At 42.7% G+C, this 24,818-nt stretch overlaps 1 protein-coding gene across 13 annotated transcripts in view; it reads right to left on the bottom strand.

Annotated features, from left to right (window-relative positions):
* Positions 1–11,434: 11,434 nt before the first annotated feature.
* Positions 11,435–24,818, bottom strand: part of adgrb1a (adhesion G protein-coupled receptor B1a) — a 226,568-nt gene continuing 213,184 nt past the window's right edge. For 9 of the 13 annotated variants that reach the window (XM_085803409.1, XM_085803411.1, XM_085803410.1 and 6 more), the window contains 4 exons: positions 19,099–19,778; positions 16,829–16,864; positions 16,442–16,600; positions 11,435–11,710 (listed from right to left, as the gene is read on the bottom strand). In XM_085803409.1, coding sequence (XP_085659535.1) covers positions 11,516–11,710; positions 16,442–16,600; positions 16,829–16,864; positions 19,099–19,778 — 1,070 coding nt within the window. In that variant the 3' untranslated portion in view covers positions 11,435–11,515. The remainder of the gene's footprint in view (positions 11,711–16,441; positions 16,601–16,828; positions 16,865–19,098; positions 19,779–24,818) is intronic. The other 4 variants (XM_085803415.1, XM_085803417.1, XM_085803414.1 and 1 more) reach the window with 1 other exon arrangement.

Below are 24,818 nucleotides of genomic sequence, written 5' to 3'. Positions count from 1 at the left end.
GATTGAGCAGGAGACATAGCAGTGAGTCACTGACTAGCATCTGTCTGGGTTTACTCCCTCAGTCTCTCAACAAAGGACTCTGTTCCATCCAAAGTGTCAGTTTGTCTCCTTCATCAAACTGCAGCTACAACATTCACACCAGCTGTCACACTGAGCTCTTCTATTTGTTTGTGTTTGCTAGCTTGTAGCTGGCAGGGGCTGACAATGTGTTAGTGCTTGTGCTATTGCTAACTCTCAGGTTTACTCCTCCACAGACTGACAGGATTGGTTCATGATGTGTAAAATGCTGAATCTTTTCCCACTGATTGGTTCACAGCTCATATTTGTCTCTCATCATATTATGTAAAAAACAAAAAAAAAACAAAAAACTGATATTGATGGTAACAAGGTTAAGGCTCTTTTCACAGAACAGATACTACACATTGTTGTACATGATCTCCTCTTACAGATGTAGCCACCTAGAAGTACCCCCTGGTCCCTGGTGGGACCACTGTGGGACCGTGATGGGTCCGTGGCGGGTCCGTGACGGGCTCCCGCTTGGCCCGTGGCGATAATGTAATCCCCCGCGATGACGTAGCGAACGCAGCCACGACTGTTAACGCCCCTCTGCAGCCCGTGTGAAAATCAGCTGCAGTGTCTCATTTGTCCACGGGGAGGAGCAGGGATTTTGACCCGAGTTAATCTGTCAATCACTTTTCCTCCTCCTTTCTTTTTTCCCTCAGATGAATCGCTATAATTGCCTCCAAAACAGGCGATCTATAAGTAGCTTTAAAGATAAATAAACACCGACAGAGCACAAATAAAAATGTATATCACTCGCAGTTTACCTGTCTACAGAATTTGCATTCTAGTAAATGTTTGCCTTGTGGTGGTTTTAATGTTAACACTGAAGCATACGGTGCGCAAATAAACCCTAACCAATAAATAAACAACATGCCAACATGTCCGTGAATATAAACGCATGAGACTGTTTGTGTAAAATTAAAGTGTGACCGCCCTTATATTCAAACAAGAGGAAAGAGAAATAATTATGAGGAAATAATTATGAGGTTCATAAATTAAAACACCATGATTGTGCGTCGTGCGCCCTCGCCATGGCACAGCTGAGACTTAACATACTTGATGTTTTTTGTTTGTTTGTGTGAAACCTGTAATATAAACAGTTATTTACAAGCCCCTCTTTCAGTTTTTGCCAGTCGGCAACCATGAAATCTGCTGTGCATCTCTGGCTTGCTCATTCACTCCCGATCCGCAAATAAATAAATAAATTTCTAGTGACCACAGCGCGTCACGTCTCAGAACCACGGGCTACGTTTGTGTATTTATTAGGGCTGTGCAAGTTGCGTTATGGCAACTCATTAAACTATTAACGCCGACATTTATTTTATTGCGCATTAATGCATGTTGCTCACATGCTTTTATTTTGTAAAAGTCTGTTGCTGGCTGCTGCGGTGTAGGGATCAGAGTCGCTGGACACCGTAAACATGCGCTGTGCACCTCTGTAAAATTCTCAATAAAATTTCATGAATGAGTGTATTTTTCACCACATAATACTAATATCCCTCCCCCTGCGCTATGCTGACCTGACACGTCTAGAGTGGTTGACAGCTCTCTCTCTCTTTTTTTTTCACTTTTAATGATAAAGTCACGTCAAACCAGCCATTCCCATTAGGAGAGCCAAATGCCTGACGCGCGATCTACTGGCACTGACGCACCTGTCTTAATATGGAACTCAACATGAGAGCGAAGGTGCGCTCTGCTCTTATTTCCATCTCACCGCACACACGTCGACCTGTGTCTTGTGAAGACGTACAGCGCGATGGGGAGAGAGAGAGAGAGAGAGAGAGAGAGAGAGAGACCAGCTGATCCGCCGGTCCACTGAGTGGTATAAGCACGTTAGTCAGATAATCAGGGCCGTTGCTAGGAATTCTGGGGCCCCTGAAAGAATACTAAAGTGGGCCCCTGACCTTTCCACTTTTTTTCTTAGACTACGTATGTATGATCATTTTTTATTTAGCCTACTTTGTTTTGATGCTAATGCAGCATTACTATGAGTATTAGTCAGGGTCTTATGCAGAATAATTCAGTCATACAAAGATTAGACTAGGTGCAGCAGGTGTCTTCAACTTTGTGAAGTTGTGATATCAAATCGGAATGGGGTTTATAGGGGGATTGACAGTATAGGCTAGTGCTATAACTAGAAAATTATAGTGAAAAATCAATATATTTAATTTATAAATTTAATCCAGAGGAAGTACAGAGTTAAATGAAATTCCAGCACTGACTCCATATGCAAAATTACAACATGTTTTGTAAGATAGATAATAATGTAAGATAATCATGAAAATAAAAATGTTTAAAGCAGGACCTTCTAAGGAAACACCTGCTCATTTTCTAATCAATTCATAGTCAAAGCGGTGGGGGATGCTTGGAGATGGTAATGCTCTGGAGCAGGTGTGAATGTTTGGAGTGTGTTGTTGCTCAGGAGAGAGTCTGGTCCAGCTAGCCTTCCAACATAACCTCCCCTCCCCCGGTCCTCCTTCAAAGTTGAACAGCCAGCTCCATTGCAGGCTCTGTGCGATTTGTGTGACAATGGGTGACCAATAGGTGGCCCATTAGGGCAAACAAAAGATTGAGCAATGATAATGCTAATTCCCTAGTCGAAGGCATGCACTGAATACCTGCAACTGCAAACATCTTAAAAAGGCTTTCATCACTCCCTTAGTTTTTTCCTATTTAAATGTAGAGTCACAGTAAATAAATTGTGATAAAAAAATTGACAGTAGGTATTATTAGCTACAACAATTTATTTCCAGATAAAACAGTGGCCAGCGCATCTCCAGTAGCTAGGTCTGTTATAATTTCACTTCTTAAATCAAACATGTACTCGTGGTTCTATGAATTATGTGAATTTCCACTCACCACCAGCGGCGACACTTTAAATGCCGCCTCTGGCGATATGTACTGTTCTGTGAGAGAAGCGCCATCTCCTGGTCATGTCATGTATTTCATTGAATGGGTGGAGTTCCAGTAAAAACTAGTCACACCCAGGAAAAGGAGGGGGTCACTCCAGCTGCTGGGACTTTGCTGGAGCTCTGCTGGAACTCTCATGGGAACAGCATGGGAACAGCATGGCAGCCGCATGGCAGGGGAACTTCTATGTGGCTCCCACTGTATTTGTATTACTGTATATTCTCAACAGTCATTGACAGTGTTGAGTATGTTACTTTGAAAAAGTAGTTATTGTTACTACATGATAAAAGTATTTAATTTCAAGGAAAGTAACTGTTGCGTTACGTTTTAATAAAATGCTCAAATATGTCAAATTACTTGGACTTCCCTCTCTAACCCTTGTTTATATAACTACTGCACTAACCAACTCACTCAGTATTCCTCCACACAGACAGGTGCTGCACTGTATCACTCCGCCTCTTCCACATTCCGCTGGTCCAGAGATGGGGACTCGAGTTTGCGACTCGAACTCGAGTCGCACTTAAGTCGCACCCACAGAGACTTCAGACTTGACTTGGACTCGTGCCCAAAAGACTTTAGACTCGACTCGGACTCGTGTTTTGAGACTCGTGAACAATCTTTTTTTTTTTTTGGCTCGTGCCTCCCTCCTGACAGGACGACCGACGATTTTTTTTCTTTTTCTTTTTTTTTTTTTTTTGCCGTTAACACACCAGTAGCGGAGCAGCGCCACATGGCCGGTAATGTTATTCAGATGGAGGTTAGATCTTCATACTGAACTCCTACAGAGTGCAGCCAAACACCAGTGTCTAAAGAGAGAGGAACAGCAGCGCTCCTCTGACAGCGCAGTCAGCTGCTGCGGGTGAGTGACAGGTGACTGTGAACTGGCTTTTTTTTTTTTTTTTTAATAGCGGCACCGTCCGTAGCCTACATGTGAGGCACAGCGTCCGTTTGTTGTCAGACCTTCCTTCACGGGGACTAACTGCTGCATAACTGGCACATATCAGGCTACTGTAGGCTAAATCATCCTGTTTATTTATGTTTTTGCTGCGAAATATGACTGAAGGCCCGTATGGAAGTCTGCATGTGTCGACACGCCCCCATGAGTTGACGGAGCTAATTAAAAAAAATAATAACAGCCAGTTCTTCTCTCAGAAACATGCGGTTCCAGAAAGGTTTTGCTGCACATAAAGATGTGAGCTATAGGCTACCATCCAGATCTTATGGCCTATAATTAACAGCCTAAATCATTTTCCATGTTGTTCATCTGGGTTTTCTGAATTCAACAAAGCAAAAAAAAAGAGAAAAGGCCAGTGCAGAGGGGCAGAGCAGTCTTGATTCTTTCTTGACTCAGAATACAGTTTCCTTTAAAGGAAAGCTTTCATTGTGTGTTTTCTTTGCAAAGTGATCATATAATAAACAACTAATCAATACTGTATGCTAATAGATAAAGGAGTGATAATAAGCTACAGTAAAAGCATATAGCTGTGCAGTAGCTACTCTTAGTAGACCGGATAGCAGCAGATGATAGAAGGGTCATTACAACCAGAAGAGACAGGAGACTTTTATTTTTTTTGAGACTTGAGACTTGACTTGGACTCGTGACCAAAGACTTGAGACTTGATGAAGTCTCACCCCTCAAAGACTTGAGACTTGACTCGGACTCGTGACCAAAGACTTGAGACTTGACTTGGACTTGCAAAAAAAGACTTGTGAACATCTCTGCGCTGGTCTAAACAGCTCATAAGTGTAGTGCTACAGTGCGTCGCGAAGCCTGCCTGTGTGGAGGAAGACTGAGGTTAGTTGCATTGGTTAGCACCAGATAAACGTATTTTTCTGACCAGCTGATGAACTGAAAAAAATGTGTATATAACGTCTGACACTTAGATGGTGTATGCTTGGACTTCGTGAGACTGGTAACGGCATAACAGCACATTTTATTGTCATAACAGTGTTATAACGGAGGAAACAGTAACTTTTTTGATTACTGCTTACTGAAAAAAGTAGCACCGTCAGTAACACCATTATTCCCTGCTGTGCATTCAAGTTTTCATTCATTCATTCATATAGAGCAGCGGTTGCAGTGAGCTGAATGTCTGCACTGAGGACTGTGGAGATCAATCAACCTGTGAATAAAATTGAACAACTCTTATCAGTTGTTTCTGTCAACACTGAGGCCCCAACATGGAGGTATATTTTTGAAGAAGTGCAAGGCAGCCATGTAGTTGCCATAGAGATGACAGGGGTATAAATCTCTATACCTACAGCATGTTCCTCTGTGTCATTTCTTAATGTGGAAAACCATTCAGGCTATGTGCACATCATGAAGTCCAGATCCACATCTATTCATCATCTTTTTCCAGCACAGCAGAAAACCCTTACTTATTCATTTCACCTTATTCATCACATCACAATTTGCTCAGGATTATTTAAAGCTCAGTATCCTGTGTGTATTTACTAATGTTTATAAGGCAGGATTCTGTTAGTGGTGCAGTGGTTAGTACCTTTGCCTCTTGGTAAGAAGGCACCTGGTTCAACTCTGGGATTTTCTAAGTGGAGTTTACATGTTCTCAGTGGGCCTGCACAGATTTTCTCTGGGTTCTTTGGCTTCTTCCTCAGTCCAAAGACATGCACACTATGTTGATTGTACAGCTAAGATGAGCGATGCTCACAGTTTAGGTTGGGCATCTCGTCAGAGTTCTGTCCTTGTCCCAGTTTGCATGCGATGTGGAAAATCCAACATAGGTTGTCCAGTGATTGACAAATTAAAGAGATAGTTCACCCAAAATTCAAATTTCACTCATTATCTACTCACCCTCATGTCGACTAAGAGCTGTGAGAATTTTCAGAGTCCTCCGTGCCTTCTCTGAGTTATGGGGGGGTCCATGCAGCAGTATTTGTCCATATAATGGTTGTGAATGGACACCACTTTTCTTCGTCCAAAAAGACACACCAAAAAACATCCAAATACCTCTATACTGCTCGCCTGTAATGTCCCTCTTGTATTGAAGCCCCGTCATGAGAAATTGTTCCACCGGTCAGTGCAAAAAGAGCAGTGAACTGAGACACTGGGAGCTTCCGCTACAAACAAGCTTAAAATATAGACTTATTTAATTTTTTAAAGAACAATTTCTCATGTCGGGGCTTCAATACAAGAGGGACATCACATTACAGACGAGCAGTATGGAGGTATTTGGATGTTTTTTGGTGTGTCTTTTTGGACGAAGAAAAGTGGTATCCATTCACAACCATTATATGGACAAATACTGCTGCGCGGACCCCCCCCCATAACTCAGAGAAGGCACGGAGGACTCTACACAGCTCTTAGTCGACATGAGGGTGAGTAGATAATGAGTGAAATTTGAATTTTGGGTGAACTATCCCTTTAAAGCCATAATGTGTTTTTTTTTCAGCTGTCATGTGAACATACTGACTGTTATTGATATTGATAGTCAAAGGTCATGGTGACCTCACAAAACATGATTGTGGCCTCATCTACTAAAGGTTTGCACGTATAAAACCCTGTGCAAACTTGATATCACCAACAAACATGTGCCAGCATGCACACCGGATTTTGTCTTTCAAATGTGCAAAACACTGTCCATTTAGTGGCTTTATCTTGAATGGATGGGATGATTTTGCACTGGTGTACAAAGTATTCAACGAGGTAAGTGCAAATAGCTTGATTTAGCACACATAATGTGATTTGCTAAGCTCGGAGGTAACTATGGTGATTGTGACTGGGACCATATAGTCTGTTTGAAAAGAAGGTGCTAATCAGCCATGGACAGCACACAATGGCTGCTGTTAGTGCAGCGAGAAGGAGATATAGGCACAAAGAGAAAAGAGTACATATGGAGAATGACAGAAGAAAAATATTTCAGACATATCATCTGTCAGCCATGTCATCCTGGAACTGCTAGTCACAAGGAGAAGTTAGAAGAAGAAGTTGAGGTTTTATTATCAGACATTTTATTTACATTCTCCACCTCATATCGTGTCATTTTCTATAAATTTCATAATGTTGTTAGTCTTGTTTTACCAACTGCATTTACTCTCGAACAGATAATCTCCAATGTAACATTTCTTCTTTGCGGCAGATCAACAGTAGCTACTATGTTTGTTTGCCACTTAGTCCTCAAGTGGAAATTTCATTTTACGCTGTCGGCCTTCCAGCTCTCCGTCCAAACTGTCCATGGCAGAAATGATTACAACATGCAAAACCCTACTGCTGTTTAAACCTAATGTCATTTACCATGAACATACACATTAGTACTTTTTATTTGGGACCTTAGTGTGTTTTGGTGAAGCCAAACAAGATTCAACTATAACACAATGATGTAGTTCAACAACAGTTCTCAGCCACATTCTCAATTTCATAGAAACTTATTATAGTCCAGCTGGTCTGGTCATCTCTTAGGACGCATACAGTAAGCCACTGTAGTCATCAAATATCACTTTTTACAATTAAAGCAGATAACAGCGGCACGGCCGTTTCGGCTAATGCTGTGTTCAAGGCAGGCTTTTGAAACCGTAAGTTACAGCTTCAAGTCACAACTACGACTTGGTAGCGTTCCAGGTAACCCGTAGCTCGTGTTTTTACCGTCCTGTTGTCTGTGAAAGTTCCCTATAACGGCCACTCGTAACTTCTGACCCGTGAACTCGTACCAGATCGAACTGGTATGACTTCACAGGAAGGAAAAACACAAAGTACGAGTTTCCTTGAACGCACCATGAGTTAGCAGCCCCCGCCCTTGTCAGGCATCAATTGGTCCTCGTGCTACGTCACCACATTCACGCGCATCCCTTGGCTGCACACACAGCCCTTCATGCCGTTCTCTCCCCTCATTGGATAACACTTGTATCCCACAAGGAAAATTTTCTCCTCGGGTTACAGCAGAGCAGAGTGACGGAGAGACTCGTGTTTAGGCTGAAATACTTCATGTAAGTGATTGCTGACGGAAAATAGGACTATTTAGGACTTATATTAACAAAAACATTCCACTGATATCTGCTTTAACTGTCATTTAGATAGAGAGGAAGGTATAACATTTACTTGTCATGTGAAAGTTACATGATTTGAAAAATAATTGTGGGGGGAAAAAATCTATTAAATCTACTAAATACCATCAGACTGAGACACTGTCAATCACTTAATTCGTCAGTTTATTGGCAATCAAACTAGTTCTAAATGAGTTGATGAGTAATAAATCACATCAATCATCAAAAATGTCTGTAACTGTGACTGAGTTTCAGTGACACAACCTCCTCTAGTCCAAAGACTTGAACACACTGAAATAGAGGTGACCTCCATGGAAATAATGTGTATGTGTAGCTAATTTATTCAGTTAATGTTTGTAAACCACAGCTCTCTGTCAGTGATGTATTATTTGCTTAATCTTCATTAGCAGACTCCACCATCTTGTTGTTGAGTAATTCTAGGGCCATTGTAGACACAGTCACACACACTCCACTATATCCAATTATACAGAAAGTGAAAGTCATGTAATTCCATGGAGTTTTAGAAGTGTCACTGTCATTTGTATTTCAGCTGCGGCCTCACGGTGGAGGGAAAGCTCTTACCTGTGACATTACAGCCTCCACAACTAATAACACCTGAATCCATGTGCTGTTGTCAAGAGGGACAGACATATTTAGACCCATTTTCTGTAACTTTTGCTGGATTTCCTGAACTTCCTAAATTGTATTTGACAAAGAACTCACTGTTGCTCTGCTTATTTTACAGTACCTCCAATACAATTTGCTTTCTGCTAAACCAAACCAAACAAAAGCTATAAAAAAAAAAGAAATATGTAAAACCACCACAGTCAAACTAAAGACAACTGATAGAAGTATAATCTTGTTGTCTTTATATCAGCCAGTGTGTAAGAACAGAGCAGGATCATTTGTTGACCAGCAGCTTTCTGCTTCTTTATTGTGACTTTCTAATTCAGCCATTTTGTATGGCAGTGCTCTTTTTCCTTTTCTTTTCTTTTTTTTCAAATCAGAACCTGGAATCCATCACTGAGGGAGCAGGGTGATTGTGAACAGTAGTGAAAATGTCTCAGTGTGATCTCAGGGTAAGGGCTTCCAAAAGAGACTTCTCTGTAAGATAACAGATAGAGGCTCTGAGCCTCCTCTCCCCTGATTGGCTGATTGACCTGTTGTTACCAGAGCTCCAGAGAGGGGATGTAAACTACACTCATATTACAAATATAGTAGCTACATTACATTGTATCAAATTGTGTAATATTATATTATGGAATAATGTCATGTTTTATCATGGTGCATTATATGGAAACATATTCAGTTTTATTCATTAATGTTATGTTTTTTCTTGGTCTCTTTTTCTCTTCACCACACATGCCACACCTCAACCTGTTCAAACTGCTAAACATGGACATTTTGTTTCTCTGCCTCACATGCATTCGCATTCCTTACACTCACTATTTGTGTCACACTATTCCAACAAAGAAAAAAAGTAAACTTCAATGGAAAGAAAGTTGAAAAAAAAAAAGAAGAAGCATGGCATATGGTGGCTGAGCTAACGTGAGCAAAATATAGATAGTACATGCTGGTGTGATATGTATTCATCACTTTATATGGCACTCTTTTCATCCTCTAATTGCAACTTATTGCCATAGTAACCAGTGTTCACGCACCTGTCAGCCAACAAGGCAGCATGTATTATGATCAATAATAAGCCATGCGTTATGAAATGTGTGAAAACAAGAGGACCGGTAGTGTTTTATTATATAGATATGTTTTTATTAGAAATAAGACACATTCATTTTGTGCTCTGAAAACTGTACATTAACAAAGAGTCGACCCCAGTCAAATAAAAAGGGGAGTGAGGGGAGGAGGGAAGGGGTGTGTGTGTGTGTTTTGTATGTGTGTGTGTATGTGTGTGAGTGTGTTTGTGTGGGAAGGTGGACACCACATCGGGAGGGAGAGGGGGGTCAGGGGTCGGCGGATCAGGATTTTGACAAATACAGATCTGGGGGGGGGGGGCGTGGGGGGCTGAATGATATCAAAACACATACTGTTACATTGCGATACAGAACACTCGTATAGTCCAGTAACCTGTAGGGATGGGGGGAGGGGAGGAGGAAGGGGGGAGGGGGGATCAGTATCAGAATAATTATGTTCATATTTATAATAATGATAACAACTATCCCCAAGCACAGTAAGAAAGATATTTATAGGCTAAAATCCATTCTGTAGAACTCTGTTGAAATAATTACAATGCTGTACATCAGGACTCCAAATGAGCCTTGTGCTTTCTCAGTGTGCAACCGCCATCCCTCAGAGCAACCCCGCCTCGTCATCATCACACTGTATATATTTATATATCTACTCATTTACTCATCTTCCATTACTTAACACACACACACACACACACACACTCACGCGCACACACTCTCACGTGTACCTTTCTCCTTATAGCAATCTTTGAAACACCATCACATCATTTTGCATTTCCGGTACCAAGCACTGCTGCTTAATACATCGAAGAACCGACCCAAACAGTGTGTTGAACGTGTCTCGCTGATTGTCCCTCTGTGGTGGGGGGTGGGGGGAGGGGGGGGCAGCGTTGAGGTTGAGGGCTGATTAGAGCCCGGGGGTGGGGGTATAGGAGGCCCCCCCCGGTGGCTACGCCCTCTGGCATCTCTGAGGTGTCCGTTGATGAGTAGGCATCCTGCCATTTTGGCTCTAGGTGATGGATCGAGGTGTCTTCGATTTTTTTTTTTTTTCCGAGCCAGCTTTACCCCGCCAGGATCGGGGTGGGGCGGTTGTAGGTGGAAAGCGGTAGAGCCAAAAGGATCGAGGGGAGGGGAGGGGGGGAGGGGCATGTGGATGTGTCACTGGGCAGTCTGCCTCCTAAAACACATCTTGTTCATCTTCCCGTTTTGAGGCGGATGCTGGACACAGAAAGCGGTCCAGGTGTCTGGAGCAGCGGCGTTCATCAGGAGGAAGAGAGAGCGGAAGTAACAATATTCTCAACAGTGGAAAAGAAGAGACATAATCATGATTATTACATTGCAACCATTTAATACAGGGGGGCAAACATTGCATGGTTACCGTTGCTATGCTGTTTATTACATGATGCACATAACAGTAGCTGGACCGCAGCTACTTTGGCAAAACCCATTTCTCCCATGTGCGCCAGCGTGATATCTGAGACCATATACAAGAAGATGATGAGTATTTTGCTGACGAAAACACAGTCCAAACATCAAATGAAACAACAGAGAAAGACATTTTTGTTCCCGTTCTCTCTCCCGTTAAGTCGATTTCTGATATTGTGACGCCTCTCTCCTCCTCCTCCTCCTCCTCCTCCTCATCCTCCTCCTCCTCCTCCTCACCCTGACTCCTCCCCACCCCCTCGTGTCCTCGTGGTGGGCTTCCTCCAGCCTTTTGAGCAGAAGTTCAGAGCAGGGCAGTGTGTGTGTGGTGTGTCCGCTTGTATTGTTGTTGGTTTTTTTTGTCTGAGAGCATTTGGAAAAAAAAAAGAGTCGTAGGTAACGAGGCCAGAATCCATGGGTCACACCTCTGTCTGCAGGTCCATGATCTCCTGGCCCACCAGAGGAATGGTGGCGCTGGTCTTCTCCCACTCCACCGTCTGCAGCTCCAGGGGGGAGGCCGCCACCGTCTCCAGGTCCTTCCTCACCCAGGATGGAGGGGAGTGGGTCTTTCTGATGCCCTCCCACGCCCTCTTACTGGGGGTCTGCTGCTTGTCCTGAGGGGAGGGGGGCAGAACAGAAAGGTTTGTCTGAGATCAAAGCTGTGCTGTATTTCAGTCATTCTGGAGGACCTACTGTACTTCACCTCACACTGCCTCTTTAAAATGAAAAATCGCCATCACTCTACACGTTAAAGGGATAGTTCAACATTTTGGCAAATTTGCCTATTGCCATAATCCCTATAGTCATAGCAGTAGGTTCATTGCCTTTAATTATCGGTGCATGTTGTTTGAGATCTGCGGGGCAGAGACGCGAGCTGCTCAGTGAACACAATGGAGGTGAACGGTACAGGTCCCCTGTCCCTCATCAAACTCATCAAATACACAATCCAACAACATCCAAAACACTCTCATGGACAAGTTGTGACCTGCACATTCACCACACTATGAGATAATAATGTAACGTTATGAGACAGAGTTGTTTTGGAGGCAAATGTGCAGACATGGCTGCTGGGCGGAGTGATTTCAAAAGCCCAAGTAGTTCTGAGTATTTGCTTCATGTGTCGTAATGTAACATAATTATACGTTATTATCTCATAGCGTGGTGAATGTGCAGGTCACAACTTGTCCACCAGAGCGTTTTGGAGTTGTTGGATTGTGTATTTGATGAGTTTGATGAGGGACAGGGGACCTGTACCGTTCACCTCCATTGTGTTTGCTGAGCAGCTTGTGTCTCTGGCCCTGGGTCTTAAAACAACATCCACGGATAATTAAAGGTAATGAACCTACTGCTATGGCAATAGACGAATTTGCCAAAATCTTGAACCATCCCTTTAAATATAGATGAGGTGGAAGCTAGCCTAGCATTGTATCTGTACACAAACAACAGTTATACTCTATAAATTATATTAGTAAGTTTAACTGGAATTATTTTGCAGGGAACACCACATCTGGTCCAGTCTTCATGCTAAGCTAAACTAATCAACTGCATCTAAAACTGCAAAATGAATGTGATAATTCAGGTTATTTAATATGGGCTTGTGTGAGGTACAGTCACTGTATTACCTTTTATTACCTTCTTTCTGTGGTGATTTTAGAAAAGCACCCAACACAAGGCCACCTCAGATAACCTAAACTATCACTTTAACACACAGATGCTGGAGTTATCGTCTGACTTTTTCCAAGAAACTACTTCATTACAGCCCCTGTACAACCACTGAGTGAACTTATGCTGTACTCCATGAACAGGGAGCTAGCTGGCTATGCTGAGGCACAGCCTCAAAACACATCTTGTACCCACGGTGGAGAAGCTCATCTCTCTGCCTCTTCCACTTGGACGATGATTACATCTCAATTAGGGATGTCACGATTACTTGCTTTCACAATTAATCGACACACTTAATTTATCGCAAAGATTCCTAAATACCGTCACTTTCCAAAGAAGTTTTATGTCAGAACCATCTTGACAAATGTGCGCCAAAGTAAAGGTAAACGTACAGATACTGGTCCATTTACCTAATGTAACATTGAATCGGTAGGAATTTAAAAGTTTGTGTGTCATTTGTAACAACAAAAAAAAGAAACTGATTAAAATAAACTTAAACATTTGGTAAAGGTGACAATTAATTCCCCTGGGGAATATAATTGGTTGTTTATTAATAGATACTTAAAATATGTTGTGTAAATAATTAGCATTGTAATTATTTAGACTACATTTGATTTTACACACACAGTGTTGTGAAAATAATTAATGCATAATAATTGTGATAATCGTAATACCGTGATTATTTCTCTGACAATAATCGTACCAAGAAAATCTATAATCGTGACATCCCTAACTCAATTTTTTTCCCCTCAGTTCTCGGCAGGACTATTATATCTCAAACATCTGAACAGTTTCTGAACGTCTGTGTGGAAGTGTTGTAACCCAGTCGGCCTTCAGACCGACAAGACCTGACCCCAAAGCTGTGAAACAAACAGATCTCAGGGACTTTGCAGCAGAAGGAGGTGGAGATCAGCTGCTGCCATGGAATGACTGTAGCTACAAAGCCAGCATGCAACTCCCTGATGGTGGTGATTATGTTCTAACCTTTTTTTCTTTTTTTCTTTTACCATTGTTTAGTTGGAAGAAAGAGACTGCATGGGTCCTTACTTATCTAGCTCATAGACATGCATAAAGCATTAGCATAAAAGTGGTCAAATCATAACACTGCATTGCTGGCTGTGGAGTGGCAGAGTGGGCGGAGTTAGTCCTGTCGATTCCTGCATATTAAGTCACTGAGTGTTGAGGTTCGTAGACCCATAAAACTCATCAGGTCCATAAGCAGCAACACAAGCTCATTAATTAGATTCTCTGGTTTGTTTCATCGGTGTAATCTCCATTATGAAGGTCACTTGGGTTATTAGGTATGTTTATGTACAGCCATTCATTATTTAAACAGAAGTTTAAATAATGTAAACCAGTAGCCCTAACACAACCCTACACTATACTTTCATTATCATGAAGACTTGAAATGACGACAAGTTCCATGTGACGAGTCCATTGTGTGAAACTGAAGTAGCATGAAGCTAGCCTGTTCCCTGTTAAAAGGGTTTTCTATGGAGTTCTTCCTCAGTGGATGTGAAGGTCTAAGGGCAGAGGATGTTGTTACGATGCCATGTGAAGCCCTTTGATACAAACTGTTTGTAAAAACGGGCTATACAAATAAAATTGCCTTGCCTTGCCTTGCCTAGCCTGCTATTCTGTATTGCTAAGCGACTGTTTTTGCTTCATTTCATCTATTACTTACAGGGTTGGGGAGTAACAAATTACAGGTATGGGAGTTAGGTAATTTAATTATAAAATGTAAATGTGTAATTAAATTACAGTTGCTTTTGGAAATTTCCAAAATTGCAAGATTGCAATTTTAGTTACATCTGAAAAATTGCTGCAAAAGCACATATGTATCAAATAGTTTTTGTATGTCAACATCCTCCTTCCAAAGCCACAAGTTGGATACTGAGGCTTCTGATTGGCTCTATGTGGTCATGTGCCATTCTGCTGCCTGACTTTAGTGGAGCGATCCATCAGTCAGCAACAATGTCACTCAGATGTGAAATGTTAGACACAAATATGATTTTTTATTCTTTGACACTAAGCTAAGGTGTTCACAGTTCTATTTCAATAGATTTAATTTAATAGGGAGCAAACAGTGTGATTTGATTGCATTTGCTCAAATTACATTGACTGCTGTGAAGGTTTACATGCAGATATGTAAAGATGATGAAAGATGTTAAGTGTATACAGCTGTCCTCAGCGTAAAAAGAGGTATTGAAGTTCAACCTTGTTGAGTTTTTTAATATATTTATTGTGTTTATATTGTCTGTCTAAAATGTGAAAAGGGTTAACAGTTGAGAGCATTCATTCAAAATCAAGAAAAGTAATCAAAATGTATTTAAATGCAACATCATTACCTTACTAAATTAATGAACCTGCTCTATCTTTTTTTTTTGCCATTTTGGCAAATTGGCCCATTGCCATATTTCCTATAGTTTAGGTTAATTAGTTTTAATTGTCGGTGCAAGCTATTTTTTGATCCGCAGAGCAGAGAAGTGAGCTGCTCAGAGCTACACTACAGAGGCTAATGGGATGTCTTTGTTTCCCCTCATCAAACTGATCAAATACACAATCCAACAACTCCAAAACGCCCTGGTGGACAAGTTGTGACCTGCACATTCACCACGCTATGAGATAATAACAGAACGTTACCAGACAGAGTTGTTTTCGAGGCAAATGCAGAGACTGCTTGCTGAAAAACTGCCCCAGACGGGAACTCGCATCAGCGGTTTTGCATGAATTTGCCTCTAAAACAACTAACGTTGTGTTATTATCTCATAACGTGGTGAATGTGCAGGTCACAGCTTGTCCACCAGAGCGTTTTGGAGTTGTTGGATTGTGTATTTGATGAGTTTGATGAGGGAAACCAAGAAATCCCATGAGCCTCCGTAGCGTAGCTCTGAGCAGCTTGCGGCTCTGCTCCGCCGTTCTAAAAATATCTTGCACCGACAATTTAAAGCAACTCCTAAGACTATAGGGATTGTGGCAATGAGCGAATTTGCCATAATGTTGAACTATCCCTTTAAGGCATAATGCTTCTTTTCCACTGGCCCAGTATACGCCTGCTCCCACAGCCTGAATCGGGTCCACATACAACATGACTGTCAGTTGTGCTACTTCCACATCTGGACCGATTCTAGCACTCGCTCACAGGAAATCTTCCAGCCGTAGATCACCACCAGAATTCAGTGAAATGTGGAGGTAAATAGGTTGAGGACGCAGGTGTATGTAAATTTCATGTCACTATGTAAGTTCTTACTGGATAATCCATCTACATGAAACATATGATATGCATGGGTATAGATTTTGGCAACAGTCAAAACTCAGTATCAGTATCAGTGATATTGCCTTGAGGAAGGGTAGCAGAACATTAGCTTGTATTCAGCCTAGGCACTAGAGTGACTTTGTGCTTGTAGTTTGTATGCCCACCCACAGCCATGCCTCTAGATTCCCCCCACAGCAAATCTCCTCTGGCAGTGATATTGTTAAGCAGATGCAGTCCTAAAAATGGCTGTGGCTAATTAAAGAGGCAACTCCACCCAAGTGTGGTGATTTGTGCTAATGATAAGTGAAAAGGAGAACAACATTAGATATATAGGGGAGAGGGGGAGGAGGAAGAGGAGGAAGGAGGAGTAGGAGTAGGGGAGGTTGGTTGGGGTTGGGGCAGAACAGAATAAAGTTAAACTCTTTACACTCATGTTGGTCTTGTCACTGCTGGCAGAGGACACACTCCATCTTTTGGCAGCTTTGGCGTCAACAGGTGGAGATTCTCTATCCTTGTCTGCACTGTGAATCTTCCTGTTCAGGTCCTGAAACATGTCCTGGTGGCGTTTCCGGGTGTGCATTATTTTCTACACAGGAACATTGCACGTTACGCACAAGGGTAAACAGCACAGGCTACCATCAATCCTACTTTTTTTTTTTTTTACCCCCTGCAATCTCAACACTACAGTCACACCCAGAGTAATGAATGTATGCAAACATCTAGAGGTCTGAACAGCTTAGAGACATATCAGCTTTTTTTTTTCTTTTGGTCTAAGTCTAAAAAGCTCTGTAGGAATCAAAGAGACTAAAATTACCTCAAAGTCAAGCTCTGCATAGCGTGATTTTCGTCTCTGGGGGGAGATGAGACAGAGAGATTAAAGACGTGTCTTGATATTGTGCGCCTTTAGTTCTTTCTTAAGAGTTTCTCCACAGCGGCCAGTAAGGAAAGGGTGTTTTCTGCGACTCGGAGGAGAGGAGTGAGTCATGAGGGAGGAAAACAAGATTTGCAGCTAGTCACTCTGACCCTGTTGGCACAAGTTTGCAGTTAACAGATTGTGACCGAACGACCTTTAAGTCCTCCGTCACGGAGTGGTGAAGGAAAACTTGACCTTCAGGCTGCTGGGTAGCCGTGGCAGCTGCCGCCCTCACGCGGCATTATGGGAGTGCAGTTTGCCCCGAAGTGAAAAGACACCAGCAGGCAGATGTCCAGGCCGCTGTGTGCTGATCACCGTGTCATCTCAACTCGCCATTGCTGTCTGGGCCCGGAGCTGAGTGAAAACTAACCTTTTTAAAGATGCTGTCTTTACATGGGGCCAGGAAATGCTGGGGCGGTGTGGTGGGGGGTGGGGGGTTGACCTCAGCAGTACTGCCCTGCACAGACCTAACTATTCATTTTCTAAGTGCCATATGAAGGCAACTGGTCTTCAAGAGCCTCAAACGGGTCCAGTTACCTTCATATAACAGCCAGGATCTGGATGACTGAGACTCTTCTCAGACGTTTTGGATTGGTTCAGTTTATCAGTGTTTAGCTTCCTATTTGATCATCTCTGTTAGTTCATTTCCCTGCCTGTGCCACGTAGATGACTCTAAGGCTTCCCTTGTGACTGTAGTTTACTGTATGAATGGCTGCAGTTCATGCAAATTGAGAGATGAGAAACAAAAAGAGAAAGGACTGATGCTTCCTGTATGGAGAGAGTGACAATAGCAGAGAGATACAATGAAAAAGAAACGGATGTTTACCACCATGATGCTGCTGTAAATTCTCAAACAAAATCTGAATTAAGACACATCCTGCTTTGGTGGGCAGGGCATTGGAACTATACACTATACACATGGTTAAAGGGATATTTCAACATTTTGGCAAATTTGCCTACTGCCATAATCCCTATAGTTTTAGGAGTAGGTTCATTACCTTTAATTGTCGGTGCAAGCTATTTTTAGATCAGTGGAGCAGAGACGTGAGCCCTGCACAGCACACAGTATTTCCGCCTTTCCCTCATCAAACTCATCGAATACACAATCCAACAACTCCAAAACGCTCTCATAGACAAGTTGTGACCTGCACATTCACCACACTATGAAATAATAATGGAACGTTACCAGACAGAGTTGTTTTAGAGGTAAATACATAGCCAGAACTACATTCTAGACATGGCTGCTCAGCAGAGTGACTTCAAAAGCGAAAGTAGTTCAGAGTATTTGCTTCATGTGTCGAAATGTCACATAATTATACATTTTCATTTCAGAGCGTGGTGAATGTGCAGGTCACAACCAGTGTGTTTTGGAGTTGTTGGATTGTGTATTTGGTTTGATGAGGGAAACATGGAAATACCATGCAGCTCACATCTCTGCCCCACCAATTTAAAAACAGCTTGCACCGACAATTAAAGGTAACGAACCTACTCCTAAAACTATAGGGATTATGGCAATAGGTGAATTTGCCAAAATGTTGAAATATCCCTTCAAGTCCATCAGTACAATACACTCACCACTCCGCTGTTGCTGTTTGACTAATTGATTCCAATCACTTCTACTTGGTTATTATTCAGATACTGTCCTTAAAACTCACCACTTCCTGCAGGTGCTTCATAATAAAAGCCTAACAGGAAGGGACAGGGGAAATTAAAAAAAAAAAGAAGCTGAACCAGAAAAAAAGTCCTCAAAGAAACTGCAAAATAGAAGTGATTGGAATACCTTAGTGGAAAAAGTCAGTGGTCGTTATGGCATGAGTATTGTAATAATGTGAGCACTGGTGTGTAAATCCATATTGTCCTTGATATATTTTAGTATACTTGATATAAAAGCATCAACAGCTGAGTGAACAGGGAGATGCCTTCCGAAAATATCATCATAAAACACAGGAAATTACAAAGTAAAAGCCTGTCTCTAATACACAACAGTTCCAAATAAAGGCAGGACTCAAACAATTAGATCAATGCTAAACATTTGAGAATTTATAATAAGTAGCAGCAGTACAAAACAAACACTTACATACATGTAGTATTTTGAAGAATGAAGTATGAGGCTGATAATGCTTTGCAATGACAATAATGTTGCAAAATCGGTTGGGTGGTCGGGGTCTTACCTCCAGCGAGCTCATGGACAGCGTGGAGACGGTCTCACTCTTGGACATGATGCCAGAGTTTCCAGAGTCCCCTCCGTCGCACATCATGCTGTTGGCCACCTGGGAGTCTCTGGCCATGTTCTGAAGGTTGTGTGCGGGCGAGTCTCTGTCAGAGCACGACACACTGACCTGGTCCGCGGGCAGGGTCTTCAGGCCGAAGCCCGGCACCGGCTCTCCCCCCACGGTGTTGGCCAGGTGGATCAGCCTGGTCTGAGGCAGCTGCGGCTCCATGTTGATGCTGTACTTGGCCGTCTGCTCGTCTTTCCCCTTGGCCTGCTTCAGCGTGCCCGTGTTGTTGTTGTTGGCGGGCAGGATGACGTACCCCGGGCCTTTGCCGACGCCGCCCTCGGAGCTGCTGCCCTCGCCGTTCCCCCGGGGCATCTCTCCGTCCAGCTGCTTGAAGAGCTCGCCGTCGCAGATGTAGATGGATTTGGCGCCCGGCAGCTCCGTGCTGATCCCCTTGGCGGCGCCGCCTTTCTCCCTGCGCAGCGTCAGAGTGTGGCTGTTGTAGTCGGCCACGTTCTGCAGGTGGACCTTGGCCATGCTGGCCGGCATGGTGTTGAAGTTGGATCCTTTCTGCAGGGTGAGGGTCCCAGAGGACGCCTTCTCCTCCCCCTGGAGGGACGAGCGCTTCATAGTGCCTGGGGGGGAAAGAAGGACAGAGAACCTGAGTGAGATGACCAGCTGGACAGAGGCTGATCTACCTGCTGTTGTCCCCCGCCTTGTTTCTCATACATACTGTGTAGCCTGAAGTGTTCAAGGACACACATTTATGTAGTAGAATGAACCATGCAACACTAGATTTTGATACAGGGCCTCATGATCAGGTATCATACAGAATACAGCAATTCAACTGGATGGATACTCATTAGTAAGTAGTTTATAAATACAGTTAGTGCTCATCAATGATGAGTAAAACATTTTTAATCTGCTTTCATCATCATTCAAAGCACATCCTGTGGATCTAAGTACAGATGATGATGATGAGAGTCTCTTAGGAGATCAGCCTTGTTGGATGTTTTAAAGGAGACATATTCTGCCCCTTTTCCACAAATTAAAATAGTTCCCAGGTGTCTTAAAGACATGTCTGTGACATGTTTTGGTCAAAATCCCCCAAGGATCAAACATCACAGCTCTTTTCATCCTCTCCAAACAGCCCTGTTCAGAACGGCTGGTTTCAGTGTCTGTCCCTTTAAATGCAGATGAGCCACTGCTTGCCCCGCCCCTTCTACTGGTACCAGGTAGCTGTGGGATTATGCAAATTCGAAAACTAGTTACATCACTGGAAAAAAACATATGAGGGAACAGCTCATAAAACCACATGGATTTCAACCTAGGGAGCCTGAAAATTACAGATTTTTTTGTCAATTCTCACATTTTGGGGCCAGAAGGCAAAACTAACACCTAAATATATGTTGTTTTTTTCCACCTTTAATGGACAGAAGAGTTGAGAGAGAGACAGAAAATGGGAGGCAGAGGGGGGTGGGGGGGTGGGGGGATGACAATTTTTAACTGCCCCCTCAGTGAGACCAGACCTGGACAGGCTGTGCCATGTTTGTTATAATGTTTTTCCTTTTTTTTTTTCATTAGAATGGAATTAAGCGATTTTATTGTTGTGTAGTCGTCACATCTTTTTCTTGGACCTTGTTCACTTTGATCGATGGCATCATGCCATGCCTCATCCCTCTCTCTCCCATTGCTCACAAATATATATATATATATATATATATATATATATAGTATATATATAATATATATATAACAAGTAGAGAAAGTCCTGTGCAGGCTGAGTGCAGCTGATCACTGTCTGCCCACACAGTGCTGTGTCACAGAATTTCTCTGGAGCCCGACCCGACCAATTAGTATAAATTGTCAGCCTGGACCTGGTCAGGTCTTCAGATTTGGTTCAAGCTTGGGCTGATATTGAGTACTCTAGTTTTTTGGGGGGCTTTTAGGCCTTTAATTGACAGGATGATCAGAGATAGACAGGAAATGGGGGATCAGGGCCACTGGGGGATTTGAACCGGCTGCAGCGAGGACGATAGCCTCCGTATATGGGGCATCTCTAGTTTTAACATCTTTTTTTTTATAATGCACTGCCTCCTCAGACTCAGTATACACATGTGCAGAGCACCTCCTTTCTTCCTCACTTCATTTCTTTTCCCTGTGGGCTGCCACAATGTAAAAAGACAACACATCCCAGTGTGAGACAGAGAGCCTGTACTGTCCTGGTCTGAATGGCCATCGGCTGCAAACTCTGGCCCTTTACTGTGAACACACCCTGACTGACCCTGTAGATGAGACTGCTGGGCCTGATCGCTGTTGTCAGGCTCAGTGAAGCCAGATAACTGTTAGACACCGTGTATATGTTGAGCCTGCTCTGCCTCTCATCTCCCACAAACCAGTTCCAACCGGTCCTCTGTTGGAGGATGATGTGAGGCGACAGGATGCGGCTGCCGTCGCCCGCCTTGGCCTCGTGACCCGGCCTCATTTCACCATAACAACTGTTGGCTTATGGCGGCGTATGTATCTGACACCGCGTCCCATCTCACACTCTTTCTCCTCCTTTGACACCATACATATATATACTGACTAGATGCTGCATTCCTAGGCAACTCTATTGAGTAGAATGCGTCAACGCGGCCGCCAACTTACTACGGGGTAAGCCGTGTCCACTTACTGCACTAGTCAACAGAGGCAGACGTCTATCAACCATTGAAATCACAATAACTCACCGAATATTCAACCGATTTTCAAGCCGTTTGGTTTATTATTATCAGACATATATTTATGATACAACAACAAAAATAAAATTGAAAATTTTTTATATATATTTTTTACGTATTAAAGACCCCCTCCCATGAAAATCGTGTTTTTCGTGCTTTTCACATGTTCCTGTGGCATTTTTCTTGTGTTAGAGGACATAGCAGCAGAAAAGGAAGTGCAAAACTGCATTTCTGAGTTTTTCTGCCTTCAAATTGCTGTGAACCAATGGCAGACGCAAACTGGGAGACCGGAGTTGACGTGTCTAGCTCACCTGGTAGAGCAGCTTGCACCGTAAGCAAGGGCTATATTCCAGTCTGGGATCGAATCCCAGTGTGCAGTTTTACACTAAACGCGCTGAATCGGTAATTGTACAATGACCAGCTGTCAGCGAGCATGGGGGGTCGGTGTGAGGGCGTGGCTGGGTGGGTGCAGAGCAGCGCAGTCTCCGCCCACCCTCCAGAGGTGCATTGCTAATGAGCTGCTGGATTTGAAATAACCAAAAAGGGTCGCGGGAGGGGGACTTTAAACATACACTTACATACTCAGACACACACCCACATGCATAAATACACTGAAATTTGTTCTACAAGGGTCTGACCGGGTCTGACTGCTGGTCAGACCTACTGTATATTATGTCTATGGTCAGAACCCCGGACCAAGATGGCGGCGCTATTGACGTATACTGAGAAGCAGAAGGCGGCATCTAGTCAGTATATATATCTATGCTTTGACACATGCACAGACACAAAGATGGCCACAGCAGCACAGTGTTGTTTTGTCCTCTCTGTCCTCCGGGTGCCGCCCTCCTGCTGCAGGTGATTGAGCGCTACCTGACATGGCTTGTTTGTCAGGGCCGAGGAGCACGGAGGCTGGCAGAGGAGGCGCAGCGGCACCACCGGGCCATTTGACAGCTTCCAGCCTCTGTGCGCCGGTGTCAGCTCTGGTTGATGTGCGCTGAGACAAGGAGCTTCACTCCCCTTCTTTGTTTGTTTTCTTCTGATTAGTAGTTTTCTGTGGCTTAAGTTGTTTTAAACAGAGTAGATCAGATTCACATTTCTACTCGTCCTGCCGGAGTCGAGTCGAGTCAGTTTTATTTATCTAAGTGCCAGTTCACAACAAAGTTGTCTCAAGGCACTTTGTTTGTACTTTCCGTTATGCAATGGTAAGAAAAAGTATAATGTGAACTCTTTGGAATTTCCTGGTGTTCTTCATTAATTGCTTTGCTTTCCATTGCAGGCCTGACGTTTGCCACTCCACAACACTAATGGGAAAACGTTTTGTGGACTGATAAAACTAAAATGTAATTTTTAAAAATGTTTTGTACATATGGTGTAAAAATGGCGCTGCATACTGTAGCAGCATGTAAACATCATGTCAAAGGTGAAGTACGGTGGAGGAGCATCATGGTTTGGGGCTCTGCTGCCTCAGGGTCTGGACAGTTTGATGACTTCTAGAGTTTCTCCAGGCTTCCTACAGGGTAATGTCAGGGTGGCTCCACCAGCTGAAACTCAGCAGGACAATGAGCATAAACACTGAAGTAAATCTACTATCTAAATAATCTAGAGTAGCTTCAACAAAAAGAAAATCCACCTTTGGGAGCGGCCCAGTCAGAGCCCAGACCTGAATCCAGGGGGGGGATGCTATTCACCCCAGACATCCTATAATAACATGGCTGAGCTGAAGCAGTTCTGTAAGGACCAATGGTCCAGGATTCATCCTGAGTGTTGTTCAGCTCTGATCTGCAGCTACAGGAAACGTTTGGTTGAGCTTCAACCACTTATTAAATCCAAGGGTTCACTTACTTTTACCACCTGCACTGTGAATGTTTAATAGATATGTTCAATAAAGACATGAAGTATTATAATTGTTTATGTGGTATTAGGTTAAGCACATTGTGTTTGTTTATACTTGTGACTTAGATGTAGATCGGATCACATTAAATAACCAATGCAAAAATTAAGAAATTCCAAAGGGTTCACATACTTTTTTGTTGCGACTGTACATTCTGTTATCCCTTCAAAACACGATGACATGGTGACGTGTTGTATTATGTTGTTTTTAAGATGTCTGATTAAATTCATTGTGATTCACTGAAATTCACATCAGGATGTTTTGTTTCTTTTTTAATGGTTTTGGCCACAAAAAGGTTTTCAGAGTCAAAGTTTGGAGAATGGCTGATGACGTGAGCGAGGGGAGTGATAGTGAAGCACACAGTTAACAGCTGTTAGAGCTGCTACTGAAACCAGCTAGTCAAGGTTAAAGGTGAGGCCTGACAGAGGAGGAGGAAGAGGAGCCAAGTTTCTATTGGCCATCATCATAGTGAACTGAGAATATTGACAAATATTCTTGTTTTTCAAGTCATATGCTATACTGGAATATTAAAGGAAAAACAAATCTGAAATATCAAGAATGATGTCATAATGTCACAAAAATGAAAAATGCAATACTTCAAGAGTAAAAAAAAATCCCTATTGACCAATCGAACGGCTTAAAGGACAGTCAATGTAGCCTGAGCTGCTGTTTTATCTGTCTACATATAGAACAGACTCTCTTCACAGTGTCTCATTCTCATGATGATGATGTTGATGAGCTACAACTATCTCCTTATTCGAGAAATCTAAACAGCTAAAAAAAATCAAAGTAGAACTGCACATGTTGCTTTAAGTTCCTCACTTCTGACATTGTACTTTTTTCTACTATCTTAACTAACTATGACATATGTGAAACATTTGTGAATCTGTTTCCTTCAGTGTGGCCAAGATTCATCTTCATTACATAAACTCTCCAAAGCCAATCAATTAAAAATAAAAGTCAAAGGTTTTTCAGAAAACTCAAACTGTGCTGATGGTTCAAAAGGTTTTCAGATCTTAATGGGTGAAACTATTTTGTTAATTAACTTCCTTATTTGCGCATGT

Source organism: Trachurus japonicus, chromosome 16, assembly GCF_045865225.1.
Source record: "Trachurus japonicus isolate A0001 chromosome 16, Traja_1.0".
NCBI lineage: Eukaryota > Metazoa > Chordata > Actinopteri > Carangiformes > Carangidae > Trachurus > Trachurus japonicus.
Note: the sequence above shows the minus strand (reverse complement) of the source record. Positions and strands in the feature narration are given on the sequence as shown.